Genomic DNA, 15,397 nt, shown 5'->3' on the forward strand with positions numbered 1-15,397 from the left:
ATTTTATTAAAAGTAGTTGTATGGAAGTCTTGTTCCTTCTCAGAAACCGCTCTGTGGAAGAGCTCAGGATCTCTCCCACCCTTTCATCCTGCTGTAGAGGGTACACAGGACTCCATCCCCACGGAAGGGCTGTTGGAGCGTGTTTTTGGGGTGAGGAGCTGCTCAGGCCGTGAGGGTGAGGGGGGACACGGCGGAGGAGCGCCAGAGCCTCAGCGCTCTTCGCTCTGCGATCCGCCCGCGGGGGAGGCTGGGCCGGGCCGGGCGCGGCGGCTGCGGCCGGGCAGGGGCGCTGTGGGGCTGCGGGGCCGCCGGCGCCATGCCCGCCGCCGTGGTGGAGTACAAGGGATGGAAGGAGGGCTACGGCTGCGGTTACTGCGGCGCGGCGCGGGGCAAGGTGTCCGCGGGTGAGCGGGTCTGGGGATGGCGGCCGGGCCGGGCTCGGGGCTCCTCCGGCCCCGCCGCGCTGCCCGCCCGAGTCATGGCGGCCGCGCCGCTTCCTGTGCGCGCCGCCCGCGCGCCGCCCGCAGCAAAGATGGCGGCGGGCGCCGCTTCCGGGCGGCCCGGGGCTCTGACCTGAGGCGGGCGGGGATGGCGGCGGGCGGCGGCTCCCCGAGCATCGTCGAGTTCTTCGGCGGGGAGGATGGCTACCGCTGCGGCTACTGCAGGAGCGACACCGGCAACATCTCGCACGGTGCGGGCGGGGCGGGCTGGCAGCGAGGCCGCCCCGGGCTGGCCGGGAAGCGGCGGCTGCGGGGCCGGGGAGGGCGGCCGGGACAGGCGGCGGCTCGGCAGCAGCTCCCGGCAATCCAGCCGGGAGATCGGAACGGCTCCTACGGCCCGGCGCTCCCCAATGAGTGTGACAGAACTGAGCGGCGGTTCTGTGTTGTTTTCCTTGTATATTTCTGGGGAGTGGGAGGTGCACAGGGGAACTCAGCGCTGGTGCGGTCAGAGAAATGGTTAATTGCATCCCGGGATTTGTGTTGGGCTTAGGGTTTTTACATTTAATGTGGTTATTGAAAACAGTAATTACCATATTTAAGAATATGTCAGATTCCTGTGCATAAGTGGCCATTAGCTACTCAGATTTGCAATAACCGCAGAATCACAGAATTGTTTGGATTGGAAGGGACCTTAAAGCCACCCAGTGCCACCCCTGCGATGGGCAGGGACACCTTCCAGTGTCCCAGGCTGTTCCAAGCCCCCGTGTTCAACCTGGCCTTGGGCACTGCCAGGGATCCAGAGGCAGTCACAGCTGCTCTGGGCACCTGTGCCAGGGCGTTTCCACCCTCACAGCCACGAATTTCCTCCTATTATCCCATCTAACCCTGCCCTCTGGCAGTGAGAAGCCATTCCCTGTGTCCTGTTCCTCCATCCCTTGTCCCCAGTCCCTCTCTGGAGCTCCTTCAGGACCTGGCAGGGTTCTGAGCTCTCCCTGGAGCCTTCTCCTCTCCAGCCTGTCCCAGAGCAGAGGGGCTCCAGGCAGTTCTGCAGAGTTTGTTGTATTTTACAGACAAACCACGGTCAGTCAAGTGTGCTGCTGTGTTGTTTATTTCAGGTATGTGGGCACATTCGATGACAGTTCAAGATTACCAGGATCTCATAGACAGAGGATGGCGAAGGTACATTGAAAAAGAAAATACAAAGCCATGTTGTCAGTTGATATAACAGTTAGAATCCACATTTAAATTTAGAATCCACATTTAAATTTAGATCTATAGATACACTTAAATATCCATGAGTAATTGAACTATTTGTCCAGTGCTCTGTTACCTTTTGTAACATGACTTTCAAACAGGGAAATATTCTGTGATTTTAGAAGGACAATGCAGTCAGCAAAGAACTGAAGAACTTGCTCTTTGATATTTCATCATGACATGTTTTGATGTGATTTTTATAAAAAAGCTTCTTCATTTATTTTGTAGTATAAACAGCAACAAAAAAATCAATGCATATTTATTACTCTTTTCAGAAGTGGAAAATATGTCTACAAACCTATCATGAATCAAACGTGTTGTCCTCAATACACAATAAGGTAAGAAACTCAAAGTACACTTTTGTAAGGGATTTGACCACTTCAGATATGTTCCACTATATGTGTTTGCTGCTTGAAATACATCATACTTGAGGAGTTAATCTACTTTTAATGATACTTTGAACAGTAAATGTATGCTTTTGGGTTTGTGCATAGGGACTTCAGCAGCTCTGGGATATTTTCCTGTAAGGAAATAACCTTGTCTGTAACCCACAAACACTGCTTTAGCAGCCCAAATAAGGGAGGCTTACATTTGTATTTTAGTAATTCTAGAGATACACATAAAAACATGCCCTAAGGACTGATATTATTCAATAGAAGACAATGAAATTTCATTATCTCAAAAGTGTTGATAAAACATTTGACCACTCAATATAGAGAAACTTAAGAAATAAATAGAGATTACAGTGTAATTTTTGTAAGTGGTTCCTTAACCTTTTTTTTTTTTTTTTTTTTTTCCTTAAACAGTCTTTCACAAAAGAAATGTTCTTTTTGGTCTTTTTTAGGTGCCGGGCTTTGCATTTTCAGGCCTCCAAGTCCCACAAGAAAGTTCTGAAGAAAATGTTGAAATTTATTTCCAAAGGAGATGTGTCAAAGGTAGCGAGTGAAGGTAAGAAACAGTGAGTGTTTGAAAACCAATGCTGACGTGTGGAAGGAGGATTTCAATACCTGCTTGAGTGGTCAGATGGCAAATGGGCTTTGAATTCTGTGTGTACACCCCTGGCTGGGCTGGGTCTTGAGCACTTCAGTAGCCCAGAAACCAAATTGTTCAGGGGGCTGGGGTTATTGAAGAAAATATTTCCTTACTTTTTCTATTGGCCAGCTCATTTTCCTGGGCATGTCCTCACTTTCTAGCTGGGTGCTGCAGAGAATTAGATGCTGTTTTTACTTTTATCATGAAACTGATAATCTGGAGAGGACTAACTGGTGGCACAAAAAAGGAAGAGCAAACAGAGAGGGATTTTCCAGTTACCTTCCATTTATACAGCACCAAATCCAGCAATTCTTTGTGCTGGTGAAACTTGTATTGGTTCTGAATCATTATAATCTGCCTCTTTTGTATGTGTGGTATGCTAGATTTGTTTGTTATTTGTTTGAAATAGTTTATTTGTTATTTATTTGATTGTTATTTGTTTGAGATATTTGACTGTTCAGTTTTAGTGGAGGAAATAAAACTGTTCTCATAAATGAATTGATGTTCATAGTTCAGGATCATAAAGGAAACTCTGTGTTGAGACTGTTGCAATACTGTGGGAAAACACTTGTAAAATTGGAAACTAGTTAGTTTGGTACTAATTTTAGCTGTGGAAAATGTGAGCTGTGGTTGTACAGAGAGAAATTCACTCATGCAGGTTTTAATTCTTGACAGAAGAGCCGATGGATTCCCATATAGAGGATGTGGCCACGTGTGATTTTGCATACAAAAGTGAATCTCAGGTCAGTCAGTCTGACCTGACTCCCTTGGCTGTGGATCAGGCTGAGAGGGTGGAGAATGAAGATGAGGACTCAGGAGAAACAAAAGAAGAGGGCAATGTGCAGAAGGTGGAATCAGATTCTGTTCAGGTCTGTGCAGACAAGGACACCCCAGTCCCTGCAGAACCATCACATTCAGCTAAAGCTGTTCATGCACCACCCAAGCCAGGTAATTTCTGCTAGTCATTGGAGTATCCTCTCATCATTTCACATCTTCTTGAACTCCCTTCTTTTTATCTTGCTTAGTAAGTTAATAATTATTTTATTTTATTGTTTTGTTTTATTCCCTGCGTTCCTCCCAGTTTATGGAATCACAGCATGAAAATTGAGAGGTGCTGGATTTTACTTGTAATACTGTAATTTATATTTTGTTACATGAAAAAGTTATATTTATCTTCTTTTCCTCACCTTAAGTAAGACTGAATCTTTAAGATCTGAAGCTAAAGAGGGGAGATTTAGATTAGAAACTTTTTATGATGAGGCTGGGGGTGCCCAGAGCAGCTGGGGCTGTCCCATCCCCATGTTGGATGGGGTTTGGAGCAGCCTGGGACAGTGGAAAGTGTCCTTTTAAAAGTCTCTTTCAGCCCAAACCATTCTATGATTCTGCCTTCTCTTGGGACATGGGTGATTTCTGGCAGAAAGATGGTAAGGGGTGGGTGGGTAATTTATTTAAACCAGAATAATTTATTTAAGGTAGAATTGCTGACAGACACTTTGTGGCCCAGAGGCTACAGGTGAGGCAGCCTTGTCTTACAGATCTTGTTTCTCATTTTGTGTACCCTGTTCTAGCAAATAAAGGGAGTTTCCTTCATTGTGGTGTATATGGTAGGGAAAATCCTACTGGAAATTTGAGGCTTTAGAGTTTGTGCCTGTGTTGGGACATCCTAATAATTCCTGATTTCACTCACCTGTTGCATGTTGTGCCAGTATTTAGGAGAACAAAGTACTTCTGTCTTCTTCTGTAGCATTGCTGATTTGAAGTGAAATAATGTTTTTTCCTTAATAACCACTCATCCCTATTGTATCTGATTTTCATCAGCTTAATAAACAGTTTTTGCATCTGAATAAAAGGAGAATTTTCAGAAATACTTGCTCAGAGAATCAGCAGAGTTGCATAGAAATACTACAGAAATTTTAAAACCGTATTTAGTATTTTGATCTTATACAAACCTTTACAACCCTTATATAGTTTATTGTTCATATCAATTTTATTGTGCAAATTTTCAAAGCTCTCTTGTTTTAAATAATAAATTAAAAACTTTAGCCTATGTAAACTTAGTATTGAAAAGAAATGAAATGGTTTTTGACAGCAGATGGCAGACTTGGGTAAGGAATAGGAGTGTAAAAACCTGCCAGTGCTTTGGAAAAGGTGAGGTAAGGTCTTCACTTAGGTTAAGAAGAGCTTTGAATCAAACTTTAATAAATAAATGCAGATAAATAACATTGAAGTGCATTTCAGGGAAAAAAGGTTTAATTTTACAGAGCAGAAATATTCATGAGTGTGCTTCTTTCTGGTGTTTTTGAAGATACAAGTGAACAGTAAGTGCATCAGAAGCTTATTTAATTTTTTTTTTTTAATGCTAGCTGGTGTCACAGGTCAAATTTAGTTTAAAATTTTCCAGATTCAAAAATGTTTAGTTTTCATCTTGGAAAATGTAGACTTAGTCTGTAATAAGATTGTTTAATTGCATTTTTATTCCTTTATAAACAAAACAGGTCATTGTCCTCTAGGAATAATGGTCTGTTTCTGCACAGTTTCAGATAGAAAAGAAGGTTTGCTTATATCTCTGTAGGCACAGTCACTGCTTGAGGAAGTTTTTCTTGCTAAGTTACAGCTTACAGAAGATCCAAGACATGAAACAGATCCTGATACAGATGAAGTACTCATTCTTCAAATACATCATGGGAGTTTTAAATAAACTCTTCCTCTGACTTGTTTGCCTGAGGACAGGTCACACAGTGTCTGCAATTCCCTCATGCCTTTGGATCTGTGTTGCTTTACAACTCACAGTTCTTGTATTAGTAAGGAACAAATGGATCAAGGTGGGAAACAGTGCATGGGTTTGACTTCTCCTTTCAGCAAATACCACTCCACAGATTGAATTCTATAAATGACTCATCTGTTAAAGTGCAAAAAGTGAATTTATCGATTAAAACAGACAATCTGAAGATAGTTTTAAGCAAATATGCAAATTTGTGGCCTTTTCCATTACATGACCATAATAGCATTGGCAGCATTTCTACACCCTGCCTATGGATTCTGGGCTTTATTTTGGGGTGTGTGTCTTCACAGGAGTCTGTGCTGTAGCCACACACACACAATCACACGGGCTTTGAATGCAGAAGACCAATTCTCTGTGATTTTGTGGTTGTATTTCAAGTTTTTGAGCACACCCTTGGCTTTGGGGTGAAGTGGTCAAGGTGACTCCAGATTAGTGCTGCAGTAAGAAGCTGTGGGAGAATCACTGTGTTCGTGTTGCATCAGGTGTTGGTGGTTGTAAATGTGAAAGGCCATGCTGAGTTCAGAGCCCAGGCTGCAGTAAATGGTGATTTTAACCATTTCCTTCCATTGATGAGGTGAGAGCTGTTTGTTATCAGGTGTGGTGTTTAACTCTGCCTGTGCCCTCATAGGGAAAGGGGCTGATCTGAGCAAGCCCCCGTGTCGGAAAGCAAAGGACATCAGGAAAGAGAGAAAACTCCAGAAGCTCCTGCAGAACCAGATGGGCACAGCAGAAGGCTCTCAACTTCAAGGAGATCAAACTTTCCTCTTGCAAAACTCTAAATCTAAAACAAACCAGCCTAAAAACATTGAAGACTTTGTTTTTGTCCCTCTACCTGATGATGCACGACACAAATTAGAGGTAATCTCTTGTTCACTGTTATTGGAGGCGGATGAAGGAAAGGTCCAGTTAAGGAGTTTTTGAAAAGCTTAAGTCTGTATTTATGGCTTTATGAAGTAGTTCTGGCTTAAGTCTTGAAATATATGTGGTACTGAATGATGTATATTTATTTATATATATATAGATATATATAGATGTAGGTACGGATAGATATATATATAAATATATATAGATACTTATATATAGATATAGATAGATATGCATCATAGGAGTGTGTATATATATATATGTATGTATATATATGTATTTATATAAACTACACACTCATGGTGCAGCTGCACTCTTTTTAACCACAGGAGGGTGCTCTTGTACTACCATGTTCTAGCAGTTCAGTTATTAAAATAACTTGCAAATTAATTTCATACAGAGTGATTTGAAAATGAAAAACTTTGTATTAACCAAGTGTTAAATAATGAGAGAAATTCACTATTTAGGTCTGCAGTATATAAATACTTAAACTACCTAAGCTAATGAAATTTGACAAAAAGCAGTAACTTCATTAAATTAATCAGATAACAAGGTAGTTGCTTTTTACACACATCATTGGTGTGTGCTGATGTCTTTGAAAGCTGCAAAAATGAGAATAAAAAAGTTTGCTTAATGCACTGGTTGTCACTACATCTATGAGACAGTAATCTGGAAGACTTTTGGACTTTATAACATTTGTTAATTATAAAACCATTTTTCCTGCTATTTTTTCCATAAGCTGGAAAGCTGACTGAATGTTTTCTTGATCATTTTCAATGATGCTAATGGAGATGAAAATATTTGCTGACTAGAAGCCACAAAATTGATTTGTCTCCCTAACTCCACATTTCCTGAGGAGTTCTTTAACAGAAGCATGATGGCTTTGTCTGAGCATCTTTTTAGAAGATGAAGTATTAAAAGACATTTGCTCTTTGTGAAAATAGAACCATTCTGAAAACTACATAGTTTTGCAAATTAATATGACCTTAAATATTTTTGAAAAGACATGCACTGCTGCCCGTGTTGTAGCATTATTTTGCTTAGGGAGCAATCATTTTTACTAAGAAGAATGTTTAATTTATAGATTATTTTTAAAATTATTTTTGCGTGTTTAATGGTGATGGTATGAGGACTGGTAACTCCTTGTTGGGGTTAACTCATAATTGAATATAGAAACACTACTTCATCTTCCTTTTTCAATTTCAAAAGTACCTGGAAATCCCCTTGGGATTATTGCCATAAAAACATGGATTTTGGGTGAAGAGCAGAGATTTGAGTCTTCCAAGCCTTTCAGGTATTTTTCAGTGTAGTGTGAGACTATGAGAGAATATTTTAAGTAGCACAGAAAATCTCTTTAAAATGATGATCTGCATACCATTTGTTGGTATTATTTCCTGAAAATTGTGTAGTTCTTCTCTAGGCATTTTAGTTAATTTGCAGTTTGAAAACCTGTGTTATCAATTTAAAAACCTTCAGTAGCATGAATTGAGCTGGAGAATTAGAAGACTCTTGGCTAATAGTAATTAATTTGTGATGGCCCTTGTGCAGGAGGGTGAAATTTCTCTCTGTTGTGATGTTTATGTTATGTATAAATGTACAGTCATTGCATGATATTTTAATAATAAATGTGTTTAACTTCTTCTGAAGGTGAGGGTGGTGAGATCATCTCCACCAAGTTCACAGTTCAAAGCCACATTTCAGGAGTCTTACCAGGTCTATAAACGTTACCAGATGGTCATTCACAAGGACCCACCTGATAAACCATCCATAAATCAGGTCAGGAGACCAAATTTAATTCTATGCAAAGCTTCCCCTCCATTTCACGTGTCCTGTTTCTAGGAGAAACAAATGTGGATTTTATATCCATTGTATATTCCAGGAGCTTGTAAAATACTGTATCCAATAAAATCAACATCCTGAAAGTGCAAACTCTTGATACCTCTCTGTGAGTGCCACAGATATTTGGTTTTAGTTGCAGGCAGAGAAGTTCTGGATGCTGTTGGGTAAGAAATGGAGAGGGTGAGGCTCTTGGAGATAGAGATGGGCCTTAAAAATACAAATCCCATAAGAACTAAATCCAGCTGGACACTCAGCCTGGTAACTGCTCTCCTTGGCTTTGGTTTGAGTGTTTCCATAAGAAGGATACAATGATCAGGGCCAACATGTGAGCAAAAGTTTGTCACACACACAAATTGTTGGTTTAAGGTTCACCAGAGTGAAATAATTCTCCTCAGTTTCAGTTTAAGCCTTTAAAAAGTAACCTGTGCACTCCATCTGAATTTATAATTTGTTGCTGCTTCCTGCAATGAACAGGTGGAGTATAAAAGTGAACTGTCAGATGTGTTACATCTCTATTCTAGAAGGAAAAAAAAAATATATCATGAGTTTGGAGAAACAGTCTGAGTAGCAAGAGCAAGTAATTGTTGAACCAGGGCAATCAATGAGTGATGTGCCATTAAAAACAAAACATTTTAAGAAGTCCTTGAGACTGTACAATAAAATTAAAATTTGTTGTTGATTGTTAGATATCAGTAAAAATAAGGGAGTTGTCTTATTATTTTTAAGGTAGAAAACTGACTTCAGAGGCTTTGAAGTGCATAGGAGGAGATCTTTCACTAGCCTGACCTTCAGAAGCAGATTATGTGATGCCATGCACTCAAAACAGAATGCTTCTATTTCCCTTGCTCTGAAGGTGAGGTTAGTACCTGTCTCCTTTGAGGACCCCCAGTTCAAATCATCCTTCAACCAATCTGCCACTTTATTTGCCAAGTATCAGATGTCTGTACACAAGGACACACCTTCTGACTGTGGGGAGAACGAGGTACAGTTCACTGCATGCACCTTTCTGCCAACAGCTTCTTCAAATGCACACCTAGATGCTGGGAAATGCTGGTCTAAATATTAAATCATTGAAATTGCCATTCCTGAGGGGTTTTTGATGGCAAAATCATCTCCTGCTTTAAAGTTCTTTGGTACCTTTTTTATGTTTCTTCCTAATTTTTTGTGTTCTCGCTTAATTTAGCAAGTGAAGGTTTTAAAAATCTCAGTTTTATTTCCATTGCATTGCTAAGCACACTGCTCAGCTGGAACTGACCTATACAGTAGGAATAGTGCAAAAATGTCTCACCAGTTGATCATTTGAGGCTTGATGAGAATATGTTGCATATGGATAAGCCCTGCTCCTAAAAGGGTTTTTACAGAGGATAATCCTAATCTAATAATTGAAAAATAATTAAAAATACTCGTGGGGTTCTGAACAAGCAGCAGTTCTCCATTTCTCTGGCAGGTGGCACAACCTCCTCATTGGCAGAATTAATGAAAATGCTACCTCAGATCTCTCTCTTCTATCTACTGCAGATGTGCAGCTTTATTATTGGTCAGCTAGTCAGGATTTTCTGTTCCTGAGAGTGAACTATCTGCAGAAGTGAAACCTTGTAAACTGGGGCTGCTTTCCAGGTAGAATTGTAAAACCACATCATAATTTTTGGCTTTAGTTCAAGAGTGTAAGGAGAGCTGGGTTTTATTTTTTTGTGAGATGTCTGTAATGCTGCTCTGAAAAGCCATAAAATCCATTTCACTTTGTTTAGTAAAATAATAGCTCTCATAACAGTAAGTAGTAGTCTCTACCCTTTTTATAATTGCTGGCCTAAGTGGGTTTAATTATAAAAATGTAAAAGTTGGAGGCATGCCAAGAGAGACTGAGCTATTTACTGGATTTGTACCCAGCATTACCTGGGCAGATTAGAGACTTGAATTTTCTGCTATGGTGGAAGCATTTCAGCATGGAAAGATGTGTTAGGGACTGTCAGGTTTCCACCACCTGAAGGTGTAAAGGCTGTCCTGGGAACTGCTGTTGGAAGGAGATGGATTTCTGTTCACTGCTAATAGTTTAACAGATTTTTATCCTCTTTTTCCTTATTACTTACCATAGGGGTTTCCCTGCTTTGCTTTTATCTCCTCTCTTTGGCCTCATGTTTGTGCAGGCTTAGAAAATTCCAAGGGAAACATAAAAACCTTCTCTGAAGCATCTGCTGAATGTAAAAACTTGGTCTGATGCTGATGGGTTTGAATTTAGGTTCTTTTTCAGCCTTGGTAAATCATATTTTGTGTCCATGAGACTGCCTGGCCAAGAAGGTTTTTTTATTCACAGTTAGGAATTAACACTCTCCCTTCAGTCAGCATTTTGTATTTGATCTCTGCAGGAAGTAAACTGAAGAATGTTTTACACAAAAATGTGTTTTCATGTAGTTTAGAATCCTTTTTTTAATATTAAATTTGTGTGGGAAGAGTTATCTGAGTCACTTCTAAGGTACCAAGTAGGGTAAAACTGATCCAGATTACTGAGAGGAAGGGTAGAAAATGCTGCTTGTAAGACCTCAAAACTTTTTCTGCTTCCTCTTTTTCAGACTTTTTAATATATCCTACAGACATTATGGAACCAAGGAGTTTTTTAAGCAAAGGGAATAAAATTCTCTCCTATACACAGGACCTTTTATCAGGATAGTAAGAAGTCTGCTTTGTGCTTTAAACTGGCAAATATCCAGGATTTTTTCACTTTTAATTTGTGCAAAATACTCTGTGAGGTTGTTGGGGTTTTTTGTTAGGGAGAGTGCTGCACACTTTTGTGTTTGGAAAGTTTCTAGTTTAGAAAGAGTCTTTAGTTTTATATTAACACTTCATATTTAGAAACCTGCCTATATTTAAATTCAGAATCATACAAAGATTGTTATGGGATTATTAACAACTTCTTTTGGGAATATATTCTTAGATTGTTGGCATTACAATACACTATCTGTTGCTAGGCTAGTTTAATATTAACCTTATTATATTAAAAAGCAATTCTGAGAAGCAATTTAGAGTTTTGGTGGTTATTTGAGAATAACACTAATGGGAAAAACTATAAAAATGTTCACAAATAGTAACAAAAAATATTTGAACAAGGAAGGTGGTTATTGCACAGTGAGTGTGGAGAAGGCCTTTTTGCACCTCAGTAATGTAAATTCAGCTTTCCATCAGGAGTTTAAGTCAGAAGGGAGAGTAGAGGATTGTCAGGGCAGGGAATTGTGGAATTGAACTTGTGGGCACTCTGGTTAATGCCAGTTTGAGCCAGTGATAATTGGTGTTTTGGTGCCCTTCATGATGCTGAATCTCTTGAAATTTTGCCTTTTCCTCCTTTCCTTCTTCTGCTTCCCTGCTGAAGACTGCACAGCACTAATTACAGTGTGTTCATTAAAATAATTGGAGATTTTGCTGGGGAGAATCCTGCAGCACACTGTGGTGATGCAGTACTGATTCCTGAGTGAGGCAGTGACTTCTGTTTGTTCTAATAAAAAGCAAGGTGGAAACTTGTGAAATTAACTTTTCCCAAGTTCCAGACTTGTGATGAAACTTTGCTTTCATGGAAGCATCACCAAAATCTGTTCCTCTTTCACTGGCAAGGAGAGGATTGGGTAAGGTAGAAATAGAGTGTCTCTCTGCCAAATAGGTTAATATTCTAGGAGCAGTTTAAAATATTCCCTTGCTCCTGGAATTAAAACCGATTTAGCTTACAAGAGAAAAAAAAAATTCAAATTGGTTTTTATCTTGGCATAGAAGCCACAACTATTTTCTGCATAGTCTTTTAAAATATTCATTATGCCATTTTCTTCTTAGTTGGTCTGGTACAAGATGAATTTACCCTGGAAATCCTCTCACCCCTCTCAGGAACTTTTGATCACTTGCTGCAGGAATTCAGCTTCAAAACTGACCTGGCTGTGTCTGTGCTTTGGAGTGGAGTCAACTCCTGATGTTACACAAACTTGTTGGCACTGAAGAATGTTTCTGTCAGCATGTTTGTATTGTATGGAATTGGTGTCCTGAGGAAAAACATAGCAGGCAATTTTCATACTGGAGGTTTCTTTATAGTCCTTGCTCTTAAAAAGGGCTGAGGAAAAATTGATTTTTCACTTTTCCTCTGTGGGAGCACAAAACTTTATTCAGCTACTGTGTAAATGCATGAGCATCCACTGTTTGAGGAATATATGTATTTTTATTATAGTTGTTGGAGAAAATGAGATGAATTAGGGGGAGCCTGAACAGATTGTGAAGTTAAAGTATAAATAGCAATGAAGGAGTTCAGATAAAATAATGGAAATTAGGAATCCCTGCCTATTGGAGAAGTTTATCTAAGGCTGCTCTTGAATTAGCCAGGTTCTGAGCTGCTCATTTTTGGAAGCCGTTGAAACAATCTGGATTAGTGTTTGCCCCATTCTTTGCATTTCTTCTGTCCCTTTATGAAAATGCTTGATGTGGCTCTTTATCTCAGGTTCAAAATGATGGTCCCATTCCCACTATAACAGAGCTATATTTTTCTTTTTTATTTTCAATGGCTTTGTCCTGTTGTTTTGTTTTATTTTGTTTTGTTTTGTTGTTTTCTTGTTTGTTGGGTTGTTTTTAAAGCAGTGGAAGATACAATCACGCTTAGCATGAGGAGCTGTGTCTGTAACATACAAACCCCCCACAAATGTAATCAATTGCAAGGATTTATTTGTTTGGGTTATTTCCTGGCTGGTTATATTTATTTTGTGAAATGGGTCAAGCTGTAAGGAAAAGAAATTGAAATCATGAAAGCTTAGAAAAACTGAGAAATGGAGACCTCTAATGAGCAGAGAGATGAGAGGCTGAGCATCCTTATATTGAAATAACCTTGGGACCCTGTGGCATCAGTGAAAGATAAGCTGGAGCATAAATTATAGAGCTGATCAGCATATCAAGAGTAAAATAATTATGGAAAAAAATTATGTGGGTGAGGGTTTGTCCACCTTTTTTTTTTTTTTCATTGTTCATAAGAAAAATAGTAAATGCTAATACAATTTTGTTGTAATAATCCATGCACAGAGAAATAGGTAAATATGGATTTGGGGTCTGTTTTTAAAATTGAGAAACTTTTAATAGCCTTTGGTTATATTTCTACGAGAAAATGTGTAGATTAATATATGGAAGGATGATCTGAGAATAAGAAAAATGGATTTGTGTCTTATATAATCCCAAGATTTGGCTCTTTGGGTGATCCAATTCCACTGGATTTATGGAAGCTGTGTAATGGCTTGTCTGTGCTGTGCTAAGAGCAGTCCTTACCTGCAAATGTTTTAACTTTGCTCAGCACCAAAAATCCTGTTTCTGGGTAAGAAATGCAGGGAGGGCCGTGCAGAATACAAATCACCTGGAAGATGCTGTGATCCAGCTTCAGGATGATTTATAAAATACCTGGAGATAGGTATTTCAGAACATTTAGATCATTTCAGATAGGTATTTCAGAACATTTAGATCATTTCAGATAGGTATTTCTGAACATTTAGATCATTTCAGATAGGTATTTCAGAACATTTAGGTCATTTCAGATAGGTATTTCTGAACATTTAGATCATTTCAGATAGGTATTTCAGAACATTTAGGTCATTTCAGATAGGTATTTCAGAACATTTTGCCACCTGAATCTCTTGTGTTTTAAATGAAGATATGTGATAAATGAAATTATAGGTGTGGAATGGTGGAGATCTGGATCAAAGATTTTACATGAAACAATACAGCCAAAACATTTTTTAGTCTTTTCATGCCAAGGAGGAAATTTTTGATCCCAATGCAATAATCAATGGCTAATTTGGATAGAACAGAGGTGTCTTTAGCAGTTCTTAATGAAGTATCATCTCATCAGAGGCATCACATTTCTGACCCCAAGTCTTTTTAGAGTCTTTGTCTTTAGGAAACCCAGCTGAAGTGAAACAAGCTTATGTGGCAGCTACACAAGCTAGAAAACATTTCCATAAAAGATCATAAAAATTCTACAGTAGTTTCCAGAGAGAGCAGGAGTGAACAGTTTATTGCTATTGCTCCTGAAGCAAACGTTTTATTTAACTTTTCACAAGGGTTTCATAATGACAAACTTGTAGAAAAACAGTATCTGTCTGTTCCCTCTGTGAAAGTAGCTGGACTCTCTCTTTGCTTTGTGCTTAGCTAAATATTTGTCTTGGAAGAAAAGAATTTCAGGACACACAAAAGATACACTGTTTGAAAAGGTGCAAAAAATTACTGAAATACGTAGAGTGGGGTTTTCCTTTCACCCTCCCCCTTTATTTTTTTTTTCTAAATTGCTTCCCAGGAATCCACTTGAACCAATAGAAAAAACTGAGAAATGCCAAGGAGCACGTTCTGATCAGCTCCAACCTGGTATCAGCAGCCAGTTGGAAACTTTTAGGTCTCCCTAACCTACTTTCCTCTCTTATATTCCAGTGAGAAAATGCTGAAAAATCAATAGCCTTTGTGGTTATTTTTAGCCTTCTGTACATTTTTATTCAGCTCCTGGAAGCCATGGCAGAACACCTCACTGCAGTGAACTTGGATTTCACATCCTGGTAGCTCTGACTTCAGGACTTTGAATGAGTATTTCTATATCAGCCCAATTTCTTCTTTTTATTTGTGTGGCCCTTGTGACTGCAGTGCTGTGGATTCATGGATTTTATCATGAAATATCTATAAAAGCAAAATGATTCAGACATCCAGACAATTAAATAACTTGTCCACGGTCATATCATTTCAGTTCAGATACTTTCTGCATCTCAGTTTATATTCTTCATTTTGCCAATGAGTTTTCTCAGTGAATCCATATAAAATTAAATAATCTTTACTATAATTCTGATAAACCTTCAGTATATGAGAGGAGGTTTTTTTCTGAGCAAGAAAGCCATAGTGACTTTTATCACTACATAAAGGAATTGGAACTGAAATAAATGTACAATATTTCATTGGTCCCATCCTTGCATTGAAAACTACTTTTGAGACATGCATTTAAACTTTAAATCCCTCATTCCATTGTAAACTTTAAATCCTTCTTGCTACTTTTGAAGGCTCTTTCTTCACCTTTAGGTCTGTGAATATCTCTGAAACTCGGTTGTTTCTGCATGTCTGTATTTTTGTAAGCAGGTGCTGTAAATGCTAAATAGAGCCAGCCCTGGGAAAAGTCTTTGATTCCTCTGCTGAACTCTAATTT

General features: G+C 39.2%; 1 protein-coding gene across 5 annotated transcripts in view; it reads left to right on the top strand.

Moving 5' to 3' along the window:
• The first annotated feature begins 321 nt into the window (after nucleotides 1-321).
• The window catches only part of ATE1 (arginyltransferase 1), a 68,985-nt gene continuing 53,909 nt past the window's right edge, over nucleotides 322-15,397 (top strand). Inside the window, exons 1-7 of one of the 5 annotated variants that reach the window (XM_063163083.1) lie at nucleotides 322-404; nucleotides 1,556-1,619; nucleotides 1,970-2,032; nucleotides 2,539-2,642; nucleotides 3,402-3,674; nucleotides 6,137-6,366; nucleotides 9,065-9,193. In XM_063163083.1, coding sequence (XP_063019153.1) covers nucleotides 1,558-1,619; nucleotides 1,970-2,032; nucleotides 2,539-2,642; nucleotides 3,402-3,674; nucleotides 6,137-6,366; nucleotides 9,065-9,193 — 861 coding nt within the window. In that variant the 5' untranslated portion in view covers nucleotides 322-404; nucleotides 1,556-1,557. Of the gene's footprint in view, nucleotides 405-564; nucleotides 692-1,555; nucleotides 1,620-1,969; nucleotides 2,033-2,538; nucleotides 2,643-3,401; nucleotides 3,675-6,136; nucleotides 6,367-8,019; nucleotides 8,149-9,064; nucleotides 9,194-15,397 lie in introns of those variants that run through there. The other 4 variants (XM_063163081.1, XM_063163079.1, XM_063163080.1 and 1 more) reach the window with 4 other exon arrangements.

The sequence above is a fragment of the Melospiza melodia genome, chromosome 9, assembly GCF_035770615.1.
Source record: "Melospiza melodia melodia isolate bMelMel2 chromosome 9, bMelMel2.pri, whole genome shotgun sequence".
Taxonomy (NCBI): domain Eukaryota; kingdom Metazoa; phylum Chordata; class Aves; order Passeriformes; family Passerellidae; genus Melospiza; species Melospiza melodia.